Source organism: Ostrinia furnacalis, unplaced genomic scaffold, assembly GCF_004193835.3.
Source record: "Ostrinia furnacalis isolate ACB-3 unplaced genomic scaffold, ASM419383v2 OfSCF1461, whole genome shotgun sequence".
NCBI lineage: Eukaryota > Metazoa > Arthropoda > Insecta > Lepidoptera > Crambidae > Ostrinia > Ostrinia furnacalis.
The window spans coordinates 220,667-245,739 of record NW_021131700.1 but is presented as its reverse complement, the minus strand read 5'-3'; the positions used below and the strand labels follow the sequence as shown (position 1 = coordinate 245,739).

General features: G+C 36.8%; 2 protein-coding genes across 2 annotated transcripts; both read left to right on the top strand.

Annotated features, from left to right (window-relative positions):
* Positions 1-1,169: 1,169 nt before the first annotated feature.
* On the top strand, positions 1,170-2,174 carry LOC114352883 (uncharacterized). The gene is made up of 2 exons (XM_028304634.1): positions 1,170-1,345; positions 1,989-2,174. Exons 1-2 carry the CDS (start codon positions 1,207-1,209, stop codon positions 2,150-2,152), a joined length of 303 nt encoding a protein of 100 aa, XP_028160435.1. The 5' UTR covers positions 1,170-1,206; the 3' UTR covers positions 2,153-2,174.
* A 1,500-nt stretch (positions 2,175-3,674) lies between these two features.
* Positions 3,675-24,615, top strand: LOC114352882 (alpha-tocopherol transfer protein-like). The gene is made up of 8 exons (XM_028304633.1): positions 3,675-3,753; positions 11,770-11,928; positions 12,608-12,767; positions 15,153-15,211; positions 15,751-15,947; positions 16,537-16,647; positions 17,818-17,920; positions 23,660-24,615. Exons 2-8 carry the CDS (start codon positions 11,790-11,792, stop codon positions 23,809-23,811), a joined length of 921 nt encoding a protein of 306 aa, XP_028160434.1. The 5' UTR covers positions 3,675-3,753; positions 11,770-11,789; the 3' UTR covers positions 23,812-24,615.
* Positions 24,616-25,073: the final 458 nt, after the last annotated feature.

Sequence of the window (25,073 nt, the reverse complement as noted above, 5' to 3'; positions counted from 1 at the left end):
CATTTGTCAATGTGTGCAATTTGGAATAGCTCGGCACGGATTAAAATCGTAATTTCTATGAACGTAACATATCTATAGTTCTATAATATCATTGTAGGGGTCACTTAAAAATTAGAGATTGATGGCGAAAACGGGCATAAGAAACTTTTATGACTTTGTATTTATGACACATTGTGAAGATGTAGGTCTATTAGAATCATACGAAAATAACGACGTGTACGTATATTCATTTTCAAAACTTTTACAGGTAGGTACATATTAAATTAGTCATCAAGACTTTTATTTTTGACTCGCTCATAATCGTTTCCTGGACCAAAACCCAAAATGTGACGTATTTGCAGAGGGGTGGAGTACGTTACTAGCAGAATGTTTGGGTTACTGTGAAAATAATCGCATCTGATTTATGTACTTTTCCTAAATTAAGTTAAGTTAAATTGTTTTTAATAACTTAAATGTTATTCTGAGCTTTGTTACGTCTTGTTTGAATAGTGTAATAGGTACTACCGTTCTATTCATGAATAAATAAATAAATAAATAATACCTATTGGTCATTACATTTTGTAAAAACAGGAAAATTGCGTTTAAAATGTGGTTAATGTAGATTATGTAGAGATTACGAAAAACAAACAATCTCGTGCGCACTTAATTTTGCACTTAGGAGTTACGTAGATCATTAGGCCAACTTGTATGCATAACTACGCGTAACATAGGAAGGAAGTTAAATTTAACTACTTAGTTAATCCGGTACGGGTTAGATTCTCCGGCGTGACACAGAAAAATATCGAGTATTAGGATCAGTACCTGTACAGCCTTATCTATAAACCATTAAAAAGTATATTTTATTGTAATTTGTAGTACTAAAATAAATGGTTCGCAAATTGCTGCTTTTTTATTAAGTGGGTCCTTCAAATTGTGCTTGATTTCGGGAGTCCGAGGATAAAAAGTTTAAGAAACACTATTAGATTATCCGAAAAAAAAATGTTTAACTGTCTGCAGATTAACAAAACATGCCTATTAGATTATTTATTTTGTATAGGTAGTTGTTGATACTTATTTCTATCTGAAGTAGCTATAAAAGGTAGTAACCTAGTGGTAAACATAAAAAACCCGTTTATTACCACTGTAGGTAAACAACACCCTTTAAATTCCATTAACTATTTCAAATTAGACTCTCCTTACTTCACAGGACCAGTCGAAGCAGCCAACATGACCCTGGAACAGCCAGCCGGTGAGATGTGGCAGAAGATCCGCGAGGAGCTAAATGAGAAGGTGGACACCAGGGACCAGGACCTTGCACACATCAAGGAGTGGTTGAAGAAGGAGCCCCATCTACCTGATGAATTTGGTTAGTTGATAATTAAGACATAGTATGACATAAGTAGTTATTAAGCTATGATATTCAGTTTTGTTAGAAGATGAGTGGTTTCAACCTAATTTACAATTTTGTCAGTGTCGGCAGCTATTAAGCCGTAGCAAGCTAAATTATAATATCTACAACGATGAAGCTCTTAGTCACCTGATTTATTTAATGAGTGATTTGATAGTGAAACTTTTTAACTACCTGTAAAATGAATTCCATTGATATCATGTCCATCAACAGTTTACCTCAATTATGCGAGTCTCGGAGCTCGAATCGCCTTTCTTTTTTGACACGGAAAATAGCTAGTCCTTCATCAACCTGGGTACAAGTTTCCTCACACCCACATGTAGGGGTCAAACCTATTAAAACCTTGAAATGCTCCCTTATCGTAGACTGAAAGACATCGGAACGTAATTATCAACATATTCATCTTCATTATCATCATCAGGACTTTTGGTCTCCGCTGCAGGAAGGCGACCATCTCTAATGTACCAGAAGCAACTGGAAAATTGGGCCTATATTCCCCAAGGAGCGAAGAGTTAGGAAGGCCTGATCTTCATTATTGATACCAAAAATCCTTCTTAATCATTGTAAAATCCTCCAGCAGCTAATATGTTATCCTCCACAGACGACCAGCGTATCCTGACCTTCCTCCGCGGCTGCAAGTTCTCCCTGGAGAAGACCAAGCGCAAACTGGACATGTACTTCACCATGCGTACTGCGGTGCCTGAGTTTTTCACTGACCGTGACGCCACCAGGCCTGAGCTACAGGAGATCTTGAATATTGTGTAAGTTGCATTCATCATTGTAACGTAGATCAGGTGTCATCAATTAACTGTGAATATTTTAAAGAGTTTATTGTAAACCCTTGAAATTTAAAAGGAGGCTGACAATAGTGACTGGACGCCCGTATTCACAAACGATGCTTGCAAAAGCTTCACTTTTGCAAGCATTTTGACGTTGAATAGAGTTCTGTGATTGGTTCGTGTGTCACCCTGTACGTCCACGTGCACTGTGAGACCTCATAGTAATGTTTGTGAATAAGGGCGTGAGTTTCTTGCACTGCTTTATCTAAACACTGGCCCATTTCTTGTCCCGAAGCAGTAGTAGGGTTAATACTGGGACGTGTAAAACTGCTTTTTAAAAACCTACTTACAAAAAATAAATGAGTTTCATGACTTTTTATCATCGTTCAGCCAAAAGCGTGCACTGAACATAGGCTTTCCCCAATAATTTCAGATTGACAATAATTTCACTTTGGAGTAGCCTGCGTGTAGCGCATTCTAGCAACTTTTATAACGCCATCTTGAGGATGGACGGATGATAATCTATTGTAAACTAAAATAGCAGAAATCATCTATGAACTCATCTAAATTAGNATCTCTAATTTGTATGTTTAATTTAATTAGGATACTTTTCGGCCAATAATAATAATTTCATTATCCTCCTAATATTATAAATGCGAAAATTTGGATGTCTGGATGGATGTTTGTTACTCTTTCACGCAAAAACTACTGAAAAGATTTTGATGAAATTTTACAGTATGGTAATTATACTTTAAAATCCAGAATAACCTAGAGGCTATAATTTATGTCGATCTGTGACAAAACTAAATTTCAAGCGGGTGAAGCCGCGGGCAAAAGCTAGTGTACTTTAAATCTTTCTATGATCTTCTTGGGAATGGAACTTAGAACCATCTGACTAAAATATTTCTACTTTTACCGTAGTACATTATCATAATATTAATATGTACTAGCTTTCCGCCCGCGACTTCGCACGCGTGAAATTTCGTTTGTCACAGATCGTCATAAATTATAGCCTATATGTTATACTGGATTATGAACAATAATACTGTAAAGTTTCATCAAAATCCGTTCAGTGGTTTTTGAGCCAAACATACAAACATACAAAAATAGGTACAAATCTTTCCTCTTTATAATATTAGTATAGATTAGCCTCTTCTACCAACTTCAGATCTGAGTCATCGCTATCGACCGCCATTATAATGGGCTATTATTATGTATAGCATGTACTTACACGCCAAAATTACTTACAAATAAAGCAAAACCTATCATACGTGACTTCCTCACTAGTGTTGGGGGAAAAATAAATAAATATCGACGTTATCGACTATAATACGATAGCTTATCAGTTACTCACTTGTATAATCTGTTTATAGATATCGATTTAAGCTCTTAATGACTTTAGTGATTCTACAGTAAAAGATTGATGGACAAAGGCTAATCTTTCGGGACACCCCTCAATTTAATTATTGTTATCTGGCTGTTAAGCCGTTTGCTATCAGAATTAGCCTATAAAATTGCAGCGGCAGGAACGATTATGTTAGCAGTTGGGTGTTGCCTCCTTATACTAAACTACCACATTATAGTAAGGTAAGATGCTCGCCCTTAGCTTACCTTTACTCAATTTACTACAGCAGATTGTTATGGCTTATTTTGCAATAATTTGCGTATTAAATTATCCTACCAGCGGCCGCACGCGACTTCGTACGTATGGATCGCCTGGAGTTTCTTAAAATTCGTTCTTAGTGGATTTCTACCTACTGAGTGGTACTTACTCGTATTTCGCTTTTATACTCGTAAGTAGATAGCAATCATTGTAACTAAAATTTAATTATGTAACTTTTAACAACGATGGAAAATCACTATCATAAATCTACATTGTGAGACTGATTTCCTAAACTATCGATAAGTACATCGACGTTAATTTTCTCCAACACTATTCTCGTCAAGAAAAAGCATCGCCTCTACAAACCGTTACTCCGTTACTCCATAGCAATTGTCGAGGAATTAAAATTAGAGGTGGTGGCACTGTAATTTTCACATCTTCTAGCATTAGAACGGTTAAGTAACATTCTTTGTAATTTGGTTTACTTATTTTTTACTAACCTCCACTTGCCGTGGATTTACATAATCATTATAGTATATGTAGAGATAGCAGCAAATCAGACGATACTGTTTTAATAGCACTAATATAATTACCTACTTACGTCTTCATTAAGTTTTTTGTCAGCTATACTTCCATACTTTTTAATATTATAAAGCTGAAGAGTTTGTTGTTTGCTTGAACGCGCTAATCTCAGGAACTACTGGTTCGATTAGATTTTTTTGTATTGGATAGCCCATATATCGAGGAAGGCTTTAGGCTATAGTATAACATCACCCTACAGTAAATAGGGGCGGAGCAGTAGATAAAGAAGAATGTTGCAAAAATAGGAAATATAATTTAAACTAAATTCACGCGTAGGAGTCGCAGGCGCAGCTAGTGTTTTCATAAATTAGTTTCCTATTCAAGTTCTTCTTCACGAATAAAGTTACTACCTAAAAAGTAAAGTAAAACTTCTCATCTTTCTTATCGACTTCAGAAAGATATTCGCGAGCTTCCAACTGCCACTGATAGCATCTTTCGAAAGATTTATCTTTCAAATGTAATTAACTCTGTGACAAGGCCAAGAAAAAGCGATTAAAAAGTTTAGAATAAAAGATTTAAGATAGAGACGCTATCTTTTTCTCATCCTAAAATTAAATACCGTCAGAAAATCGCTATTATCCCAATTGCTATCAAATTGAAAGCGATCGCAGCAGTAGTCGCTATGTATTTGACAATTTAACGCAACGAATCATACAAAATAAGTAGTACAGTCGCGGAATGAAAAGGTTCGTCACCTTAGTGTCGGTTTTCGCTTGCACTAGGTACAGTAAGAGTCAAACCTGCCAACATAACAGTACAAGAAACAGTGCTGCTAACATTTAAATAAATATGACGTTTCCTAACGAATAAGGTTTTGCTTGTTTATTTTTCTATCCCATCAGTGCAATGCAATGATGACATTAACCAATTGACAATAGTTTTTTTTATTTAAAAGAAATAATAATGGCAGGTTAAACCAACAAGAAGGTTTTAGTTTATCAATCGTAATAATCTTCTTGACAAGATAAATCGTCAAACAACTTTGATCTGAATAATTTTGAACTTTACTGACGAACAGTTAAAGATTATTTTCTCTAACTCGAGGTTATTCTGTAACATAGTTTCAAAAGGTTATAGGTATGTGCTCGCGATTCGTTGAAGGAATCAATTTGAAAACTGACGAACCTTTTCATTCCGTGACTGTACATAGGAGTCGTTTGCTATTTTTCTTGATTATGTATTAAATCTATGTTGTAATACTCAAAAAATAATAATATGTTTGGCTGTAAAAATTACCTATTAAGATAAAAAAAAATCCAAGTATTTAGTAGTCACGAACCAGTCATTTGAAATCTAGCCGCAAAATCTCTCAGACTAGAATCTAGGTCGATTACTGTGACTTGCGGTTTCCACACTAATCTAGACTCAAATTTTACCTACTTTTCGCTTCAGAAGCTGTATTTTTTGTTCGTCACCGTAAAAGTATAACATTTTTAATGTTCCGGAACATTCTACACTTTTTGTTGAAGATCTTTTTTTAGATAAATTGATAAATATTCGCCGGAGTTTCTCGCATCTCATAGATGTCTTGACTAGAGACTATTTTGAAGTAGGTACTATTTATTTTATGCAAAGAAATTATTGAACAATAAATCAATACAAGATACCTATTATCTGCTTTCGGAAGAATTCACGTTGGTACACATAAGATTTTTTATAGTATTCTCTCGTATCATACCTTATATTTGGTCCTTACCTGTCTTATAATGTGCACCTAAATTATTTACTAGCGGCCGCCCGCGACTTCTAGCATTTCCGATCCGATTGATCCCGTTTTACTAGTAAAATTCAACCCCTAGGGGTTGAATTTTTCAAAATCTCGTCTTAGTGATAGGTTCGTTCGTCGTTCCAAGAGGTTCCATTCGTTTGTTCGTTTCAGCCAAATGACGTCCACTGCTGGACAAAGGCCTCCCCCAAGGTTTTCCACAATGCACGGTCCTGCGCTGCTCGCATCCAGGCTCTTTCCGCGGCCTTTACCAGATCGTCGGTCCACCTAGTAGGAGGCCTGCCCACATGGTTCCATGCTAAATTAAATTTGAGACTCCTAGCACTTGTAGTTTCTAAGATTTTATGATGAGTACTCACTCTTCACGAAAAGCGAAAGGCTCTTAAAGAATATGTACTGACTCGAGTCAGTACCATTAATCAACGTAACAAAAAGTAGTTTCAAATCACGTATGTACTTATAAGACTCTTTTCAGTCCCCATAATACCCGTAATAGAACGTGGAACGACAAAGAAAAATAGTCAAGATAGAAACCACTAAGGGTTCATTTTGAGTACAATATTTACTGCAAATAAGTAAGTATTTTTTGTACCTTTTGAAGTTGACTTTTAAAATACAACAAGAAGGCGTTTTAACAATAACACTACTAGTTTGCTTTGGGTGCTTTCGGGAAGGGACGGGTATGACCTTCACGACCTACTCGTAACTCTACAAGTCTACACAGAGTCTAAACTAACTCTACACCTTTGTCAAAATAATATGTAGCTTGGCCGTTTTGTACTAAGTACTTTGTTACTTAAGTAGGTAAAAGAATTATTGTACAATTTAGTTAGGACATGTAGAGTTACAAGCAATGTATACCAACCTAGAGCAAAAAATAATTTGAATTTGAAACTTGGCATCTACACGTAAAGTTATCTTTTTCACAATGCTAGCCATTATGGTTTCGTTTTGGCAACATTTTATACGAAATAGTGATGGAATACTAGAAACTATAGTCCCAGTTCTTTTTAGTCATAATCACGGAACCCTAAAATGTATAGACATCTTTTTGCCCTCTCTAGTCACGTAGCTTAGGACACGTAAAAACGTAATGAACTGACCACGGTCCGCACGTTTCAGGGTTTATTCTAATAAAACCTCTTAAGCTGCATCGTAGAGCTTTTATAAAGCTTAAGAGTGCAAAAGCTTTAAAAGACTTGTGTGTGTTACCTTTTCACAAAAAAGTACCGAAAGTATTTAGAAGAAACTGAGGGCTGAGTGTGAGTTTACATTTAACGTCGTCACTAGTGAGCGCGAAAAAAATTACACTAAATGTATGACGGATTGTACAGCGCCCCTAGTGGAAACTTTCAAGAACTAAAATTTTCATACATTTTTTAACGCGCTCACTAGAAAGCGCGTTTGATGTAAACTCAAACTAGGCCCTATGTACAGTATTATTGTTTTTACATTAAAATAACATAATAAGCTTTATAAGCATCTATGACAAACTGCTTTTGCAAACGCGGACAAAATCTTTTACATTTACTTAAAGAGTAGGCGCACACCGTTGATTTTCCGTCGGCCGATAGTTTAGTCGGGCAGTTGATCAGTATGGGCATGTATGGGATTTAGCCGATTCTTCATACAAATTAAAATCGGGCACAACTATCGGCCAACTAAAAATCAACGGTGTGCGCCTACTCTTAGCCAACGAACTGAATCTGTCAACAAATGACAATGCATCTGTTTTTATTACTAAATGGACGATTATTAATTTTTTGTAGCATCTTGCCTGCTTTTTATAAAAACTAACTATGAAAACTTGTTTGACTTAGGCCCGGTTTTTTGATTCGTAGTTAAAATAACCAATGGTCAAGTTTGACAGATGTCAAATGACAAGTGGTTAAATATCAGAAAAAAATGTTTTTCGAACAATGGTTAGCTTGACTTTTAGTACATTTTTTAACTACTAGTTAACATTTTGTTAATATTTAACCATTAGTAGCAAAATTTAACAATTTGTTATTTTAACTACGAATCAAAAAACTGGGACTTAGGGCTGATTTTTCAACCGCTGGTTAACTTTTAACTGAAGAATAAGTTTGGCACATTGACAGTTTCAGTATGAGAAATATGTCAAAATGTCAATTTTATTCTTCAGATAAAAGTTATCCGGCGATTGAAAAATCAGCCCTTATTTCATTTGTCATCTTTATTAATACGTGACAAGGATAATGAACTTAGTTTTTCTTGGCTTCAAATGCCGTCTTCGATAAGAAAATAGGCAAAAAATCATAACAATTTTTAGTACCTCCTGTAGTACTAAAATTTCATAAAAAGGACACAGAACTTAAAAGTAAGTAAGAACGTTAATTTTCTTTTTTTTGCAAAAAAATGTTAATAATAGCAATTTCACTTCTCAAAAAACCTTATTTCAAAACCGTACCTATCTATGTATAATGATATACCTACTGTAAAACTTTTTACAGTTGCAAAACTGGCATTCATCTTAGTAGAAAGCAAGTCTGCACAGCCTATAGCAGGTCCAGCTATACATTTTATTGAAAAATATCTTCTATCACCAGTACATAAGGTACCGCAGTGTATAACTTGACGTGCTCTTTCGTAAACTTTCTGAGTTTTTGTGAATCCAACAATAAAAAGTCAGATTTACGAAGCGTTAACATTTTTTGCAATATAAAAGTTAATAAGTATGATTTTTTAAAACATCACCGCTTTCACTACAGTTGGGTAACTATCACGCTTTGTGTATGAATTTTGCGCTCTGTTTAGTATTTTTAATTGATTTTTCAACATATCTTAATGAGAAGATCGCATAGATAACGTACGTTATGCTAAGAATGAGCTCTAAAGACAAATACACTTTAAGTTATTTAGTTGAAATTAAGGTCATCATCATAATGTACCGCAGATTTGCTAAAATGCCATTTGGCAGTTGGGCAGGGCACATAGCTCGTAGAGCTAATGGCCGCCGAGGCAGAAAAGTTCTCGAGTGGAGACCACAGGCCGGAAGGCGTAGTGTGGGCAGCGTTCCCCACTAGGTGGACCGACGATCTGGTGAAGATCGTGGAATGTACCTGGATGCGGGCAGCGCAGGACAGGTCGTATGAAAATCTCATCATCATCATCATTTCAGCCACAGGACGTCCACTGCTGAACATAGGCCTCCCCCAATGCTTTCCATGTTGATCGATTGGTAGCGGCCTGCGTCCAGCGCTTCCCTGCTACCTTTACGATGTCGTCGGTCCACCTTGTAGGTGGACGTCCCACGCTGCGTTTTCCGGTACGCGGCCTCCATTCCAGAACCTTTCTGCCCCATCGGCCGTCAGTTCTGCGTACTATGTGCCCTGCCCATGAAAATCTATGAGGGAGGCATTTGTCCAGCGATGGACATCATTTGGCTGAAACGACATAATATTCAGTTAAAATCGATAGTATCAGGTGGGACTCGATCCCAAGACATTACAATTGCCTGACTACTGCTTTTACCGTTGAGCCATGGAGTCATCGGTTAACCTGTTGGTTGACCCTCAAAGAAATTAACCATAATAATTTGGACAATAATGGCAGCTTGCTACGTTGCTGTATAATATAGGGCATTAATAAGACTTTAACACATTGAGTCCCGTTCATGCAATCTTCGTCAGTTCACTTAGTTTACACAGCACGACCCTCTCTAATTACCAATAGAAAATAATGATTTAGCCTAAACTCAACTTATGTGTGTGATTGCTTACCAGCCCCACAGTCATGACACGTAAGAATGCGACTATCCTAGAGACCCCATAAGAGAAAGCCATTAACTCATTAATTGCTTCACTAATGGGGCATACAGAAGGTTACTATATCGGTGTGGCAAGAATTGCGCCAACGTCATAGGGGCACGGCGCGAGCGCATTCATTGTTTTATGTTCAGTACAGTATTTTATATATTTTTTTTAATTTAAAACTTACATGCACATAACACTGTACATAAGGTGGACTAAATGCTATTCGGCATTCTCCTCCAGTCAACCTTAGGGCCAAACTGAGATAAGATTACTTCTAAATAAATTTTCAAGGCGAGAGTGAATAGGCACTTACAGGGCAGATATTATTATGTACCATCCTAGACTGCATCTTACTTAACACCAGGTGCGATTGCGGTCAAATACCTGCCTTGTCTAGCATAAAAAAAACATATATTAGATACATATATTACATACATACATTATTAAATAAGATGGATGACAAACAAAAGGAGAAAAAATGAAAACGGTAGAGAGAAGAACAGTATTAGGACTTACTTTAAAAAGCCTACCTTTCGGTTTTATGATGAAGTATTCAATAGGTACGCTTAATGTACTACATCTAAATTACTATAAGACTGAGAAGTTTGTGACTGTATACTGTATATGTGAAGATGTAGGTATACTAGAATCATACTAAATTAACGACGTGTATATGTTACGGTCAATGTGATAAATGTGAAAATTATGAATAATCGACGGTTATTATGAATAATTACATCATGATTTGGTAAATGTGATTAATATGAGGTCATTTATGTGTGTATAAAACTAAATAGGCGGCTTAGGGGTGGCCCAAGGGCCACCCCCGCCGCACCTTAACCTATTTTTCACTTTAAATCAAAACATTATGTTATGTACATCATGGAAAACTAATATGATGTAAGAAACATCCCAAACTCATTATGCCAAATTATATTAATATATGATATCAAAACGTTCAAAAATTTTGGCTGTACAAGGGCACGTACACAAGATGTTGTTCTCTTTAATGATATTTGTTAGATCTAAGGTTGAATTATTAAATAATCACTGTTAAATGTTATTAAGTTTTCACTTTTACCGCGACTCTTGGTAATTATTCATAATAACCGGTTTTTATTCATAATTTTCAATTTATCACATTAACCGTAACATAATATCATTTTCAAAACTTTTACAGGTACATAGGTACTTTAATTAGTCATCAAGACTTTTATTTTTGACTCGCTCATAATACCTATTGGTCATTACATTTTGTAAAAACAGGAAAATTGCGTTTAAAATGTGGTTAATGTAGATTATGTAGAGATTGCGAAAAACAAACAAACTCGTGCGCACTTAATTTTGAACTAACGGAGTTACGTAGATCATTAGGCCAACTTGTATTCATAACTATGCGTAACATAGGAAGGAAGTTAAATTTAACTACTTAGTTACCCGGTACGGGTTAGATTCTCCGGCGTGACATAAAAAAATATCGAGGTTTAGGATCATTATGATTTGTGATCAAGATTGATCCCTTAGATCAGTGTTTCTTAACCTGCGGACCCCTGGGTCAGCCTTATCTTTAAACCATTAAAAAAGTATATTATTGTCATTTGTAGTACTAAAACAAATAGTCCGATTGCTGCTTTTATATTAAAAGGGGGTTCTTCTTCTTATCATGTCGACAACAAACCTACACAGTGTCAGTCCAAAACTCCGCTACAAGAGTGGCGTTGTCAGCAGCATCCATTAAATCCTTCTGCGTGTAGTTGCTCGGACACTCAGGGTCTTTAAAATAATGCTTGATTTTCTAAGGGGTCCAAATATATATTAAATTAGGATAAAAAAGATTAAGATTATGGCCACGTGGGCAAATTAAACTCTTTAAATTCCATGTAACTATTTCAAATTAGATCCACCTTACTCCACAGGACCAGTCGAAGCAGCCAACATGACCCTGGAACAGCCAGCCGGTGAGATGTGGCAGAAGATCCGCGAGGAGCTGAACGAGAAAGTGGATACCAGGGACCAGGACCTTGCGCACATCAAGGAGTGGCTGAAGAAGGAGCCCCATCTACCTGATGAATTTGGTGAATACTTTATGAAGAATTGAAGAAAATGTTATCAGTTAATGTTAAGCAGTTCTAGTGGAACATGGGTGATTGTAATAGGAAAACGGTCAAATTGAATGTTACTCAGTGTTTATGGATTAGCTACCTATGTAGGTGCTTACTCGTACTAGAAAATAGTTTTTGGCTAAAACACAATTCCCTTTTTGAAGATTTACTATGATTTGAAATGGGACAGCCGCTTAATGTCATGCCAGTCAAAAGTTTACCTCAATACACGGTCTACCATTGGGGCTCCAGTTCGAATTTAAGTATTTTCTTTTTTGACACGAGCAAATAACCTATTCTTCATCATCTTGAGGACAAGTTTGCTCACACCCATATGTAAGGGTCAATACTATTAAAACCTTGAGATGCTCTTTTACCGTTGACTAAAACATCATTATCATCAGGTTTTTTTTAATATCCACTGCAGGAAAACGACCTTCTCTAATTTACCAGAGGCAAATGAAGAATTTAGCCTGCATTCCCCAAGTACTGAAGAGCTGGTAATGCCTCTATTAGTCTCCTCTGACAATATCTTCACATCTTCATTGATACCAAGAATCCTTCTTTACTATTATAAAGTCCTCCAGCAGATAAAAAGACGACTTCAATAATTGTAAAGTCTTCTACCAGCTAAAGATATCCTCCTCCACAGACGACCAGCGTATCCTGACCTTCCTCCGCGGCTGCAAGTTCTCCCTGGAGAAGACCAAGCGCAAACTGGACATGTACTTCACCATGCGTACTGCGGTGCCTGAGTTTTTCACTGACCGTGACGCCACCAGGCCTGAGCTACAGGAGATCTTGAATATTGTGTAAGTTGCATTCATCATTGTAACGTAGATCAGGTGTCATCAATTAACTGTGAATATTTTAAAGAGTTTATTTTTAACCCTTGAAAAGGAGGCTGACAATAGTGACTGGACGCCCGTATTCACAAACGATGCTTGCAAAAGTGAAGCAGCAAATCGAACGCACAGCGTTGAATAGAGCTCTGTGATTGGTTCGTGTGTCACCCTGTACGTCCACGTGCACTGTGAGACCTCATAATAATGTTTGTGAATAAGGGCGTGAGTATCTTGCACTGCTTTATCTAAACACTGGCCCATTTCTTGTCCCGAAGCAGTAGTAGGGTTAATACTGGGACGTGTAAAACTGCTTTTTAAAAACCTACTTACAAAAATAAATGAGTTTTTTATGAGTTTTATCATCGTTCAGCCAAAAGCGTGCACTGAACATAGGCTTTCCACAATAATTTCAGATTGGCAATAATTTCACTTTGGAGTAGCCTGCGTGCGCATTCTATCAACTTTTATGACGCCATCTTGAGGATGGATGGATGATAATCTATTGTAAACTAAAATAGCAGAAATCATCTATGAACTCATATAAATTACNGGACAAGACAAAAATCATGTCAAATGCCCGTGTTGTACCCACTCCTCTGAAGGTTGGAGACACTACACTCGAAGTTGTTGACAATTATGTATACCTGGGACAAACAGTCCAGTTAGGTAGAGCCAACTTCGAGAAAGAGGTCAGTCGTCGAATCCAACTCGGCTGGGCAGCGTTCGGGAAGCTTCGCGAAATTCTCTCGTCCGAAACACCGCAGTTTCTCAAGTCAAAAGTATTTGACCAATGTGTGCTGCCACTAGTTGCCAGTGATGGTATACGGATCTGAGACGTGGTCGCTTACTATGGGCTTCATAAGAAGGCTCAAAGTCACCCAAAGAGCGATGGAGCGTGCTATGCTCGGAGTTTCCCTGCGTGATCGAATCAGAAATGAGGAGATCCGTAGGAGAACCAGAGTGACTGACATAGCCCGCAGAATCGCTAAAATGAAGTGGCAGTGTGCGGGGCACATAGCTCGAAGAGCTGATGGCCGCTGGGGCAGGAAAGTTCTGGAGTGGCGACCACGAGCCGGAAGACGTGGCGTGGGCAGGCCTCCCACTAGGTGGACCGACGATCTGATAAAGGTCACGGGTGGTGCCTGGATGCGAGCGGCGCAGGACCGGTCTTTGTGGAAATCCTTGGGGGAGGCCTTTGTCCAACAGTGGACGTCTTTCGGCTGAAACGAAACAACAAATAAAAATGTAAAATAATATTTATTTTAAGAATTTACAATTCTGCGTTCTCATAATCGGCGCTAACGCACAACTGCCGCGCGATCAGAATGGTGTATGACGCAGCACGTGGAGGGGGTTTATTTTGCTAGAGTGACGTATTACTTGCTGTACACAAAACAAGACTCTATTCTAATGATGTTAGTAAGATTTTGCTATTAGATGATACGTTTGAAATGCAGTAACTATTTTATAAGTACTCACGTCAGTTCGGCGCATTTGCTGTATGTTCGACATCGTAAGATTTTAGGGCGGCTGAAATGCTGTATCTCCTTTAAAATCAATGTTCGACTCAGGAAAAGAGTGCTGTAACTGTTTAACATACTAGTAGTGTGGTCGTATCTATTTTATTTTCGAAAGTTGCGATTTTTTGACTAGTTACAGCAATTGGTCAAGTAAATTGTAAAAAAACTGGAAAAAATTCTATGACGTATCTATATTTTTTTTCATCGTAGAAAGACGATACATACACCATTCGACGCGGCTTTTTTTTCTTAATACAATACAATTAAAAGTCATTTTAGCCAATTTTTGAGATACGACATTTCCGCTTTCTGCCGTCGGTATACAAACAGAATCCACAGTGCAAGCCGGCCAGACATAAGAGCATTTCAAAATTGAATTTCCATCAAAGGGCACTCTCCAAGTTGAGCTCTGTGTAGATTAACTCAATAAAAGCGACTTTGCGAGCTTAGTTTGAAACTACAGAAAACTAGCCCTGACAGTTTTACATCCAAGTAATTTCATGTTAGTAGTTTACTAACTTTAGTTGGTAGTAATAGAATAGTTTTCATTGCTTTATAGTGGCCGCACGTATGCAATAAGGGACTTTGTCCCTTCTTAATTTGATGAAAATGCGAAAGCAAAAATGACGCCTAAATTCATTTTGAGTCAGATTAAAATTTCGAGAAAACTAAGCTCCTTTCTTTACTACTCGTTCCGAAAAAATGGAGGAGTTAAATGGAGAGAAATATTAAATCATTATACCTATCATCTTTTGTGAAGGTTCACAGCTCTAGATTCTTAATACCTATATTGTATTATTTCTTTAAAATGTCTCTTTTTTTTCTTTTTCAGGCAAATGCCTCCTCTGCCAGGACTCACGCCTGAAGGTCGTCGTGTCATTCTCATGAGAGGTAAGTTTTCATCATTAGGAGAAGTATCTTTCATTATTTATGTTACACACGTTGGGGTACCTTAAGTGCAGAAAATTCTGTCACAAAAATATAATGCCAACTCGCATACCTTGGCGCAGTTTTTCATCGTGTTGGCATAGTTTTCAGATGGAAAACTGCGTCAGATTTGCGAGCTAAACTAACTTTAAATTAGTTCTTGATCTGTAACCTGAATTTTTGAGATGGTTTTCAGATTGCTCATACTTTGTATTAAAGACTAGCGGCCGCCCGCGACTTCGTACGCGAGGATCCCACTTTACCCCCTTAGGAGTTGAATTTTGCAAAATCCCGTCTTAGTGAGCACCTACGTTTTAAAAGGAACCTCCATGCAAAATTGGAGAATGCTAGCACTTGTAGTTTCTGAGATTTCGTGATGAGTGAGTGAGTCAGTCAATCAGCGACCTTTCGCTTTTATAGACACAAATGGCAAATCAAACTGCACTATTAGCCTTATATTATCTGGGGCCTTATCTTCTAAACTCAATCCTCATCTCTTCCAGGTCTCGACAAAGACGTCCAGACCCCCAACGTAGCGGATGCCTTCAAACTGGCCCTGATGCTGGGAGACGTGCGTCTGGTCGAAGAGAAGGAGGGCGTGGCTGGTGACGTCTACATCCTGGACGCGTCGGTGGCGACACCTACACACTTCGCCAAGTTCACCCCCACTTTGGTCAAGAAGTTCCTTGTCTGTGTACAGGTCAGTACTCTATCTTTCTGCCTTTGATGCGCTGCCGCCCATTCTCCGTTTGATGTGCAGTCCCTAAGTCGCCTCTTACGACACCCGCGGGAAGAGTAGGGGGCCGTGTTGTGACGGCAGAGTAGAATACATTTGTTACCATTCCCCCCCTCTCCATCCATTTGCCTCTGGTAAAATAGAGAGGTTCTTCCTCCTAAAGTGGAGACTAAACGACCTGTTGATAATGATGATGATAACAGAAGATGTTAAATTCAATTTGAAACAAATTTCATTAAAGAAGCTTTATATCAACACTAGCTGACCCGGCGAACTTTGTTCCGCCTTAATGGCAATAAATAAGCAGACTAGCGTATACACGCTAGTACTGCGCACTTTTTGCTACACATCAGTCTTCTTATTTGGTGTCCAGTAGACCACGCTTGACAGCCTGAGAAACCTTCAATCTTTATAGCTTTTCAATATCAGAACTAGTAATTTTTTCATTTTATCTCGATCATCTAACTTTTTCAATTGGTTTAACTAGCTGCATGTATCTGCTGAGAGGTAATGTGAACAATTGTAGATATTTATTTATGTATTATGTTTCCAGGAAGCCTACCCAGTGAAACTAAAGGAGGTGCACGTCATCAACGTCTCCCCTCTCGTAGACAAGATCGTCAACTTCGTCAAACCCTTCATCAAGGAAAAGATCAGAGACAGAGTAAGTTGTAAAATTATTTTTTAACATAAAAACCATAAAAAATGCATACGACGGCTATAATATACGGCCATGTTATTTAGCCATGATAAATGCGGAAATCGCCGAAAAAAGTAAACACTGAGATATTATTATTTTATAGTCCACCCACAAGGTGGACCGACGACCTCATAAAGGCACCGGTGCTGGATGCAGGCGGCTACCAACCGGGCGATATGGAAACCATTAGGGGAGGCAGCAGTGGACGTCCTGTGGCTGAAATGATGATGATCCACTACTGCAAATAGTTCGATTATAGACCGGCTGAATTTTATTCTTCAACTGCACAATTAATTAGGATCATACCAAAACTATGATACGTCTAAGAAATAGTGAAAAGTACCAGACAAATTAATCTTGTCTTGAATAAGCATCCATTTCCAAGAATATTTAAGCAAAAACATTTCAATTTCAAATATTTCTGCCATATTCATTTAAACTAGCTTTCCACCCGCGGATTCGCCCGCGTGGAATTTTGTCTGTCACAGAAAAACTTTATCGCGCGCGTCCCTGTTTCAAAAACCGGGTTAAAAACTATCTTGTGTCCTTTCCCAGGACTCAAACTATGCCAAATTTCATCAAAATCGGTTCAGTGGTTTAGGCGTGAAAGAGAGACAGACAGAGTTACATTCGCATTTATAATATTAGTATAGATTAATTTGCAATTATTTGCATTAATTTAAATAATTACATTTAATTTTCAACCGACTTCAAAAAAGGAGGAGGTTCTCAATTCGACCCGTATGTTTTTTTTTCTATGTTTGTTACGCGATAACTCCGCCAATTATGAACCGATTTGAACAAATCTTTTTTCGGCGTATAGGTAATACCTCAAGGGTGGTCCCATTTAAATTTAATAATAGAAAAAACAACCCCCAAGGGTGGAAAATTGGGTATGAACTTTTTTATACGCAATATCTCCGCCGATTATAAATCAATTTGAACGATTATTTTTTTGTTGAATAGGTATTATCAAAAGGGTGGTTTCATGCGAATTTGAAGAAAATATTTCACCCCCAAGGGTGGAAAATTGGGGATGAACTTTTTTATATGCAATATTTTTAATTTTCAGTTTTTTTTTGTGTTCACGCATTTGAAGTCGGTTTTTTTTTAAAGTTAATTATGTTCTTTCAGATCTTCCTCCACACTGACACGAATGATCTCTACAAATACGTGCCCAAGGAAATGCTGCCAGCCGAGTACGGCGGCAATGCTGGCCCCATGAATGACCTGCACAGTGAGTATCAACTTGTCTTTTCATGGATTCGAACCTGCGACCGATGATTTCGCAACTGGTACTTTGCCACGTCAACGCTCTATGATTACTGATTTGAATTCATGGGCCTAGATAAGATAAGATATTTATTTATTTGCTTAANGAAGCCGCTGCTATTGGTGAGTTACTAGCTCATTTAACTGCATCTAGGAAGTATTAATAAAGCTAGCTTTAAGTTATTAAATAATTTATTCTGCACAGTTAAGCACGAACTTGCCACTACCTAGGTACGTACCTACAATTTAAATTAAATCGATATTTGTGTACCTACATTTTAGATGAACTTAAGTCAGTATTCAGTGTGATGTAGAGCAGTATTAGATATTTTTGTTCTATTAAAACCATCGCTGCATCGGTTGCTTACATGTAGGAAAGCTTTTTGAATGAAACAAAAATAATGTCTCTCGCCCTCTATTTTCAAGATTATATTATGAAGTCTATAATTAAGTATCTTTAATATTAGGTACCAAGGTGTTGATATAAAATTGAACAGCTTATAATCTACAACTGCCTACCTACTCGTAGAATAAATTAGTTAATTATATCAATTACTGAGAACCAAAAATACGCGACCCCGTTACCTCGATGTTGCATATGATATTACCAACATGTTAAGAAATCTTTTACCAAGAATCAACTTGGCCAAAATAATACGTTCTTATGCAATTCCATCTCTTTCCTCGACGTCAAGTCAAAATACACACGTTGTTCTATTGTTAAATCAATGTTTTGCAGCCATGTACTGTCAGCATCGTATACTTTGTGACACCCAAAGTAGCCAAAAAGTGCGCAACACGTCTTTGTTATAATGTAACAAACTATTTGACGCTGACTGTACTGCCGAGTTTTTTTTTCAGACAGGTCTACACTTACGCCCGTATTCACAAACAATACTATGAGGTCTCACAGTGCGAGTGGACGCATAGGGTGACACGCGAACCAATCACAGAGCTCTATTCAACGCTGTGCGTTCGATTTGCTGCTTCACCTAAGCAAGTATCGTTTGTGAATGCGGGAGTAATGTTTCAGGTGTTATTTCCATCTTTAAAGTTAACTTGACGGCTTTTTGAAGCTTTTTTTAATAAACTTAGATAAGGTCACATTATTTTTCTCATCTTTAGAGTTAGATTTTATGGAGGGTATTGAAGTTTTCAATTTGATAAACTCATTTAACTTAGTTATGGATTTTGGAAGTCGCAAACTCTCGAAAAGCTCAAAATCTTGCTTCGGCAGGTAACTTAAGCTTTGTGCTTTGTAAAAACTTAGGCTGAGTTGCGCCTACATAGTTTGACCGTAACTTTAACGATAACCGGTGTTATTTGTATAGAGTTTGATAGATTTTTGACGTTTGTTAAAGTAAGATGGTGCAATTCAGCCAGTGAAGCTCTACATTACGTAGTAAGTATGTAGGTACTTTTGATTTTTATTTCACACTGTAAGAGCTTTCGCGAAACACGCCGTGTGGTGATGTTGCTTTTTAACAAACATAAGGCCTCCAAAATGTGCGTTTGCGCAAAAACAGCGGACGCATTGAGTAAGCCAAGATAAGAGGCGAGCCATCACCCACCGGCGCGAATTGCTAACACAAAGGTCAATGATGTGTCAGAAATCGTAAAATAAATTCATCGAAAAAAAAAAACAGCCTTACGGCTGTTTTATACATTCAATACTTAATTCACACACAATTTTTTGCCATTTAAGTCAGCTTACTTTAATGGCAAAAACTTAAAAGCCTAGCTAGGCTTTATCTCTATAGAACTTATCTTTTTATCTTCCTATAAAGAACCTACATCTTCCTACGGTATTCTGCAAAGTTTTTGAACTTTATAACTACGGATACCTTTGCTTATTTAAGATATAACACCCAGCCTAATCTTCTGCCTGTTAATAATAAGATAACTTGAAAGCATTAGATACAATTTAAATATCAGAGCAGTTTTTCACGTCGGTTGGTAATACCCACGTCCCACACTATAGAAGAAAAAAAATTAAATAAGTAGGTATTACCCTACCAACTTAAGGCAAACAATTCAAGGATCTATCTACAAGTAAACAAATGACACATTATTATCAAAACCACAAGTGTAACTTGATTTTTCATAAAATTTTATGAATAAATGTTTACGATCACGATTTCACGAGCAACCTTTTATAAAAACATAACAAATTGCACAACAAATAGCACGTTGACAGTGTAAATTAATAAATTAAATAACATTATATAAATTGAAACAGTCATTATGTAGAGCAACATAATGTAAATTTATTGCTACATAACACAGTCTTAAGCTACTCGTATTCTTAGAATCATCGATCGTTATCTCAACACAAATTATATTTAAAAAAAAATATATTTTTACATCGGAAATCAAACGCACGCACCTTTGCCATTTTCACTTATCTTCACTACATAGTAAATATAAAACAAAGTTGCTTTCCGCTGTCTGTCCCATAAGTATGCTTATATCTTTAGAACTACACAACGGATTTTGAAAAAACACATGCATATTATACAAGGTGTTTGGTAAATGGGTATATGAGCCGACACTAGCCCATGTTAACATGGGCATATAAATGGTACATTTTTGAAGTCAGAAATTTGATATCATCATTTTATATTTTTTTAATTTTCATACAAATCGGATTTTATAAAATTTATTTTGTATGAATATAAAATAAAATAAAATGATGATATCAAATTTCTGACTTCACCATACCATTTATATGCCCATGTTAACATGGGCTAGTGTCGGCTCATATACCCATTTACCTAACACCCTGTATTTGAGGAATAAGTGATCGGAAATATTCTTAACTAGCTGTGCTCGCGACTTCGTACGCGTGAAAATAGTTTGAATAATATTTCCCGTCTTTGCAATATTTTCTTTACAATAGCTCCGCCCCTTTTGGCTGTAGGATGATGTAATAAGTACAGCCTAAAGCCTTCCTCGATAAATGGGCTATCGAGGAAGGCTTTAGGCATAAATATAATTTTCCAAATCGGACCAATAGTTCTTGAGATTAGCGCGTTCAAACAAACAAACTCTTCAGCTTATTAATATTAGTAATAGATGTTACGGTTAATGTGATAAATTGAAAATTATTAATAATAACCGGTTATTATGAATAATTCCCGACAGTCGCGGTGAAAGTGATAAATTAATCACATTTAACAGTGATTATTTAATAATTCAACCCATAGAGTTAATAACTCTATGATTCAACCTTAGTACTAACAAATTTCATAAAAGAGAACAACATCTTGTGTACGTGCTCGTGTACAGCCAAACTTTTGAACGTTTTGATATTATCATTATATTAATATAATTTGGCATAATGAGTTTGGAATGTTTCTTGCATAATATTACTTTTCCATGATGCCTATAANTATTAAATAAAAAAATATAAATAAGGCTGTGTTTCTTTCTCTACTAAGCCAACACTTAAGTTTTTTGTACGGATCCGCATCCGCGGATGTGAGCCTCTTAAAATTCGCATCCGCATCCGCATCCGCGGATGTGGAAAAAAGTGGATCCGCAACATCCCTAGATTGAACCAAGGAATCACTTTGTCCCATACAACTTTGCCCCCTTTTTTCACCCCCTTCATTTCGGAAAATCTTTTCTTATGAGATGCCTACGTCATACAAAGAACACACCTTCCAACTTTCAGGTCTCTACGATATCCGTCAGTCATTTAGGACAAAGCATTTTTATTAGTTGTCCAATACTCTATCGTTCCAGGTATGTCATTGACAGGAGGGCGCTACTATCTTAATGGGTTATTCATTAGTCCCAACTTTATGCCACTTGACATTTCAGAATCGTTTGACTTTAGATACCTAAGCGATTTGATATTCGGAGTCTTTTAATGAAATCAAGTTCTGAAATAACTGGAGGTGTTGTACCCGATCAAGCTTTCCATTGCAGGACAGTTAAATAGTTTTATTATTAGTTTCTTCTCTAAGTCTTAATTTGTCAGAGCAGGTAAAGGCTCCATGAGAGCAAAATTTTGTTTTATAAACGCCATCTATCAACATGGGTAAAACGAGGTAAAACATCATATCTAACGGGGGTAAAACGAAGTCGCGGGCGGCCGCTAGTTTATAATAGGTAGCTTTCCCTCCGCAACCTTATTGGTATTCCATGTATGTGTCTTTTAACTGATTTCTGTTAAACATTTCATGTAAAATTTGTCCAGTTATAACTCTATTTACATCTGCATCTGTAAGCAAGGATTCATGTTCTCCAGCCCAGATGCCGAGTAAACAGAATCGTCTTTCAGTGACGTGCAGCTATATTTGACCTAATTTTTTATTATTTATTTGTGTCAGTGTGCTCTTCTAAAGAGTGTAAGACAATTGTATGTAGGTACTATTAAAAAGTAATTTTAACTCATTGGTTTTGTTTCATATTTGAGGAATGTACTATGTATCATGAGTAGATTCTTAGTTTAAAAGGATGCCAACGATTTAAATTTCAATAGGTAGACAAAATTCATAATTATTATTCTTAATTATCAAAAATGTTAGCTTTCTCCAGTAACACTGATATTATTATACTGTGACTCATCAAAGTCATCATTGTCAAAAATATTGACAAATCGCGAACTGTCACGTCCAAAAAACTGACACGCGTCCGTCCTCCGTAAGCGCCACCGCGCGACTGATTGAGATTGTCCAAGCCGTCATGGACGATTTTTTCCACATTTTTTAACATAGTAACTAAATAAGACGCAATATAAAAATTTCATCCGTTAAAAGCCCTCAAGTTATTTCTGAACTTTAGTTTAGTAAAAGATTCAGAATCTCAAATCGCTTATTTTAAAAATAAAACCATAATTAGAAAACGAATAGAGGTAACTTTGGGAATTTATTCTATCGAGTCAACTTCATCAAATCGTGTTTCCATCCGTTAATAGCCCTAGAAAATATCCTCAACTATGCCCAAAAAAAATCTTAGCCTTTAATTTTACTGTTTAGTACCTCAAAAATGAAAAATGAAAACCTCATTTTCACCATTTTCTCTGCTACCCGGCCTTAAAACATGGTACCAATAGGTATGTATGGTCCTAAATGTGTATATCTTCATAAAATAGTCTGTCTGTACACGTTTAGGAAAACGAAACCTTTGAAAATCACTCAGGTGTCTACTATGTTAATTTTCCGAAAATTTGCTACTTACTTGCCATTTACATAAAGTTTTTGCCGACTTCTGTTCCTTAGGGCAAATTAATTTACTTACCTTATGTTTAGAAAATTTTAATTCAACGGGATATTTTTGCTTCTGATTCCACTGTTGCAAGTTCAACTCCGTACTCTCCTCCTATGTTCTTCTGATTAATTTCGTTGAGGGTGCAATGACAGTTTAACTTTCCCCCGGGACAAACTTGACCTTCACTGGTTGGGTTTTTATTAGCGGTCAAGCTGTAGATCCTGGCTACACAGGAGTTGCAGCGGTGGGAACGATAGGTGGGATTAGTCCCATATTGCAACTTCGTTTATTCGTTTCAGCCGAAAGACGTCCACTGCTGGACAAAGGCCTCCCCCAATGATTCCCACAAAGACCGGTCCTGCGCCGCTCGCATCTAGGCACCTCCCGCGACCTTTACTAGGTCGTCGGTCTACGTAATGGGATGCCTACCCACGCTACGTCTTCCGGCAATTATGATTGCAACTTAAAATTTTCATATTATTTCCAGACGCCTGGGTCAAGAAACTAGAAGAGTACAAGGACTGGTTCGCCGAGCACGAGAACATCAAAGCCAACGAGGCCCTCAGGCCAGGCAAGCCGACCAACTACGACGAGCTGTTCGGAATCGACGGTTCCTTCCGTCAGTTAGTCATAGACTAAATAGGTGTAGAAGCGATGGTGCTTACTGAAGATCAAAAACTCAACGGATTTTTTTTTGCTGCAGCGACAAAAGCTGTATTATTTGCAACAGTAGCTTTAAGAAACTTGATTTTTGATGCATCAAGAGTGAAAGAGATAAGCTCAGAGTTGTGTCTCTTTCTCACATGCTTCAATAGAAGGAACTTCTGCTTCTGTTATCATATAAAATTGCTGCATATTCAAAAACAATTACAATAAATTTCATTTGTTTAAACAATTTGTCTAATGTATTGCAATCAAATTGCAGAGAAAATAATGTTAAAGCAAAGTACATAGCATGTTTCTGTATAGAAAAGAATGATTAAGAATTAAAACTCTGGTATAACCGGATCGTTAGATAGCAAAGGTTAGACTTTAAACTCTTTTCAGAAATGTATGGTTCAGATTATCGTATCAAGCAGTTCATCATTGATCTCATATCTTTAGCTCTCTATTCTTCCTTCAAAAAACAGAATTTAGTAAAAAAATGTGTTTAGATTATCACCCAGTGTTGTGACCAAAATATTGAATACCGCGTGTAATTTTTATTAAAATCGTTGGATTGAGTTTTTACCTACCTTGGTTTTAATAATGCACGCCACGTCCCAGTATCCAGAAAATTAGGCAGTTTATATTGTGTGCAAATATATTAGATGTCGCATCTGTTAATAATGTAGTCTATGTTTTACATTATTACATATCGCATGTAATAATTATTGCTACTTTATTTAAACTACCTAGGTAAAATAGCATTCAGTTAAGTCGACTATTTACTACAGTTTTAAGATCTTCAGTTCACCGTTTTATATTTAGATTAAGGCATCTCCCCTTTCGCTTACTCTTAGTTACCGTTATATACTTTGATTAATACATAATACCAATTGTATGTTGTCAACCAAAGGTCTTGCTCAATTATAGTTAATGTATACTTGTGTTGATAATGAATTGGACATGTTTGAAGCTGTTCTGTTTTGAATATGTTAAGCATTTGAATAAATACTTTCTTATGAAATTGTCTGGTTTTATTTACCTGTTTAGATGTAAATATGTCTTTACTTTTGTCTACTCTCTTGAAATGACGCACCACTTATTTTCAGAAATTAAAATGTTTGCCTCTAGAGGTGCAGTTAAAAAGGCTCAGAGACGCAAACACTTAATTTATAATGCTCAAAGATTAGCAAAAATCTACCTACTACCTATAAAATATGTAGAAGTAGGTATTATACGTACAATTTCACATTTAT

What these genes read in the sequence shown, in the direction of transcription:
- LOC114352883 (XM_028304634.1), top strand. Translation starts at nt 1,207, where the DNA reads ATGACCCTGGAACAGCCAGCCGGTGAGATGTGGCAGAAGATCCGCGAG. An exon ending in CCATCTACCTGATGAATTTG is followed by an intron (nt 1,346 to 1,988) that starts GTTAGTTGATAA and finishes TATCCTCCACAG; the next exon opens with ACGACCAGCGTATCCTGACC.
- LOC114352882 (XM_028304633.1), top strand. Translation starts at nt 11,790, where the DNA reads ATGACCCTGGAACAGCCAGCCGGTGAGATGTGGCAGAAGATCCGCGAG. An exon ending in CCATCTACCTGATGAATTTG is followed by an intron (nt 11,929 to 12,607) that starts GTGAATACTTTA and finishes CCTCCTCCACAG; the next exon opens with ACGACCAGCGTATCCTGACC. An exon ending in CCCCATGAATGACCTGCACA is followed by an intron (nt 17,921 to 23,659) that starts GTGAGTATCAAC and finishes TATTATTTCCAG; the next exon opens with ACGCCTGGGTCAAGAAACTA.